Source organism: Solanum pennellii, chromosome 3, assembly GCF_001406875.1.
Source record: "Solanum pennellii chromosome 3, SPENNV200".
NCBI lineage: Eukaryota > Viridiplantae > Streptophyta > Magnoliopsida > Solanales > Solanaceae > Solanum > Solanum pennellii.
The window spans coordinates 56,823,091-56,827,628 of record NC_028639.1 but is presented as its reverse complement, the minus strand read 5'-3'; the positions used below and the strand labels follow the sequence as shown (position 1 = coordinate 56,827,628).

At 33.2% G+C, this 4,538-nt stretch overlaps 1 protein-coding gene across 1 annotated transcript; it reads left to right on the top strand.

Moving 5' to 3' along the window:
- Nucleotides 1–751: 751 nt before the first annotated feature.
- On the top strand, nt 752–3,970 carry LOC107012131 (putative kinase-like protein TMKL1). Its single transcript, XM_015211874.2, has 2 exons — nt 752–1,637; nt 2,521–3,970. The coding sequence occupies exons 1-2, from the start codon at nt 1,151–1,153 to the stop codon at nt 3,111–3,113; spliced, it is 1,080 nt and encodes a 359-aa protein (XP_015067360.1). The 5' UTR covers nt 752–1,150; the 3' UTR covers nt 3,114–3,970.
- The last annotated feature ends 568 nt before the right edge of the window (nt 3,971–4,538 follow it).

Sequence of the window (4,538 nt, the reverse complement as noted above, 5' to 3'; positions counted from 1 at the left end):
TTATTATTAAAAATGTTAATTTTATAAGAAATTAGTTGATTAGGAGAAATATAAGTATAGGTAGTTTAGTTTGGTGATTACATATATAGAGTCTGAATTAGAGCTTGAATCAAATGATGTTGACTTTGTACTGAACAAAATAATCAATAATAAAATTGTAAAATATTGAATTTATTTAATTTTTGAATTCTTCAATTTAGAAAATTAATTGCATTTTGCACCATCCATAAAATAGTAGTATTAAGTAAGGATGTCTATAAAGAGTTTAATTACATTAAATCAATTAAAGAAGTACACAATTATAAATTAATTTATAATTATTAGTGAATTGATGTTTTGCTAACTTAATTAAGATTAATAAATGAATTTTAAAGTAATCATTACATTACCAAAACAAGCCCATTTTTCTTTTCTTTTCCATTTCTCCAACTCTGTTTTACTTGACAGCAACGAGCATACCACTCTGTTAATAATAAAAAAAGATAACTTTATCTAATCAAGTTGACGCCGATCTAAATCTTAATCAAATTAAACTGAGCTGAGTCGAGCCCTGAGCCGGCTCGGTTCATTACACATGCTTATGCTTCTGTATGTAATACTTCATATATTTTATTGTCTGTCTTAGTTTAACCGAATATAAAGTATAAGAAAGTAATTTTTTTTTATAAACTTCACGATAATAAGTTAAAAAGATATATTTATATAATATAATTTTTAAGTTTTGTGCTTGTAAACCTAACACTATTTTTGGTGAGGATGGATGGAATGGGATGGAGAGGCAATTAATACAAAGAAAGAAAAAAAAAGAAGAGAGTATAAACATGAGATGAAGAAATGAATTCCTTCCATAAAATAGGCACATGCCACCTTCTGTTCTCTCTTTCTCTTGCCAACTCCTCTCTCTCTCTAATCTTGACTTGTTCTCTCTCTCTCTTTTTCCCTCTCTCTGCGGCAACTTTCTTCACAAAGCCAAAGTCCTCTTCAAGATTTTGTTTTTCCCACAATCTCCGCAAAAACCCCATAAAAAATGATTGTATTTTCAAGACTTACCCTTTTCTAACCAGATCTTGAATCTTCCTTTTTTTCCATTAAAATGTCATAAAGTTTCAATCTTTTAAACACCCAAGTGTCAGTTTTTTTTTTCAAGAAAATGGAACACAAGCATATGCTTATACTTATTATAGTACCATGTTCAGTAGCTGTTTTAATTGTTTTGTTGTTAGTGATCTATTTATGTACAAGGAGAAGAGAGGAAATTGTTTCTAGGGATGTTGAAACTAGTTTTGAGGTTAAAGAAAGAGACGGGGTTGAAAAAGATTTGTTGATCAAGTTTGAAGATGGTGAAGATCTTACTGTGTATGAAATCTTGGATGCCCCTGGTGAAGTTATTGGGAAATCAAGTTATGGAACTTTATACAGGGCTAGTTTGCTGAGTATTGATAGAGTTACATTGTTAAGGTTTTTGAGACCAGCTTGTACTGTCACAATGAAAGAAGTTGTGCCTGTAATGGAACTTTTGGGGTCTTTAAGGCATCCTAATTTGGTGCCTTTGTGTGCATTTTATGCAGGCCAAAGAGGAGAGAAACTGATGGTACATCCTTTTTATCGTCATGGTACTTTAGCTCAATTGATTAGAGGTATGTGTTCTTGCTGTTTTTTTTAAAAAAAAAAAATATACAAGTAGTAAAATCGTTCGTGTGTGACTATACTGAATATGTTGTTGTTTGTAAGTATTAGAATTGTGATACCATATAATTTTAAAACACAATGACTTATTGCTAACAAATCTTTAAGCCTATGGTGTGGTGTTCATTCAAAAAAGTTACTGTCTTGGAAATAAAATAAGAAAAAACAAGATTGGTCATTTTTATGATTTGTAGCATTATGGATGCTTGATTTTCATAATAATTTTCTGTTTTCTTCTATTGGTTTGTACTAATACAAAATTTTCATGCCAAAAAGTGGGATCTTGATTTTGCCTTTTGGTGCCTTGAAAAAAAGTCTCATTCAATCATTTTCTAACAACTGGAAGGGACTTCAATAATTAGATATCTATATGCAGTTTGAATTTTTTAGGTCCTTTGATTGTTCCCTTTTCTTTTTCACTTTTTTTTTTTGGGTGACATCTCAACAACACTGTTTCTGAATCTGGAAAGCACAGATGAACTAGACTATCTTACATTTTTTTCGAATTTTTTTTGATATTATATTTCTCCATATTTTGTGTTGAAAAAGTTTGTTTTCTGGATTTAAATGGAATTTGTTTTCTTCTGCTTATTTAAAAACCTACACATGTGCATTTTTATAGTTTAACATATCTTGCCTCAAATTTCAGTTAGTTTTCTTGTCAATTTAGAACCTAATAGTAGGTACTTTGTCAAAATTATAGTTTCATTAATAACTAAACCGTGTTAAGTTGGAACCACTCTCAAGTCTAAAGTATACACATGTATTAGTTTTCAATATGTCTCAAGTATACAAAAGTATTTTGTTTTAAGAAAATTGTGTCTAATGATGCAGACGGGAACGGTGAGGCTCATAAATGGCACATCGTATGTAGGATCTCCATTGGCATTGCTCAAGGACTTGACTATCTTCACACAAACTTGGAAATTCCCATAATCCATGGAAATCTCAAGTCGAATAATATACTTTTGGATCGACACTTCATGCCATATGTGTCCGATTTTGGATTGCATCTTCTCTTGAATCCAACTGCAGGCCAAGAAATGCTTGAAGCTTCAGCAGCTCAGGGGTATAAAGCCCCTGAATTAATCAAGATGAGAGAAGTTAGCGAAGAAACTGATATTTACAGCCTTGGGGTTATCTTGTTAGAGTTATTAACAGGGAAAGAACCATTCTACAGGAAACCAAATTTTGATAAGGATATTTATTTGCCTAATGCCATTCAAAGTGCGATTCTTGATCATAGAGTTGCGGATTTTTATCATCCACAAATTCTGGTTAGCAAAACTGATGATGGCCAAAGGGCGGTTAATGAAGATCATGTTTATGAATTCCTTCAGCTTGCCGTGGCTTGTTGTTCTCCCTCACCTGCTCTTAGGCCTACAATAAAGCAGGTCCTCAGCAAGCTTGAAGAAATTGGAAAGTAAAATGAACAATCTTTATGCTTCTGCTTGAAGCATGACCTGTTTCCTCTGACTGACTTGATCAATTCGATCGATATCAACATACTTTAGGTCATGATAAGCATACTGATACAACACACTGACTTCTTGTGAGGAAACTGGTTTTTGAGGACATGTCTTAATTCCCTATGTGCAATCACAGCAAGAGAATGTTGTGAAGCTTGTATCAATTGGCAAGAACTATAAAGTTGGTGTCCAGTTTTTCGGCAAAGCAGAAGTTTTCACCTCAAGAATCAGAAGCAAGTTTCTGGATCCTGAAATTTAGCTTCCTATGTCATCCTCAAGATTCGAAAAAGTTCTATTTTGTGACTCACACGACTGACACTAGTCGAGTGAGACTCATTTTTGTCTCACAAAAATTAAGCCCATTTGAGTCTACACTTTTATGTGAGACAAAAAGAAGTCTCACACAACTAGTATTCGTGTTGTCATAAAGAAATGGGGTTGATGGATTAGGAAGTACACATTGCGATACAACCAAGATATATTTGTAAAAATACAGTCAACAGATTAGAGAGTGACATTTTTAACTAGTTTATCCTGTGATATCAGATAACAAGCAGTGGACTTGTCTTAATTTCAGAGAAAATCTGGTGACAGTTGGAAGTTCCAAAGGATCCATAAGATGTGATTACCAACAACCAGTTGTGAAGTGTTCTGTTAGAAAAGACACACTGTTTTAGCAACAAGACAAAGAATAGCCATTTTCCATCATTGAAATTATTGATCTGCCTGTTTTGTCATTGTGTGACAAAGTCTAACACCATTAGATTTATAAACTTAACTATATATATTTGATTACTGTATTCTCCTTTCTCTTACGTATGCATTATATCAAGATGATCTCTCTGTTTCCCAATGCACGTGCACATATCAAACATACACAAAAAAAATATGTAAGATGATTTCTTCTCATTTGCTTAGATTCTTTATTGATCGAGAGTGTATCGTAAGAGACAGGTAAGATGATCATCAATAGACATATTGAGTTGAATTAATCAAAAGAAAAGCTGAGACATTCCATTTGCTAACATTGTGGTTTGGGGAGTAATGTAAAACAATCAAATTCAATTGAACAAGCAATTGAACTCATACATAAAATCCTTAATTAAGAACTCAAAAGAGGTTCAATTGAAGAGGTACAACAATTCTTCCCCAAAACTCCTTCAATATTCCTGGTAGAGTGGGTAAAAGTTTTACATTGGTTAGGGAATGGACTGGTGGTCTCCTTATATGAACTTGATAATCCTCCCCACATAAGCTAACTTTTGAGGTTGAGTTAGACTTAGGTGTCATATTCTTACATGGTATTAGAGTCAGGTTCATCCCCGTTTAGTCTCCCGGTCCACGCTCCAATCGGGTCTGGGCGTGAAGGGGGTGTTAGAATGG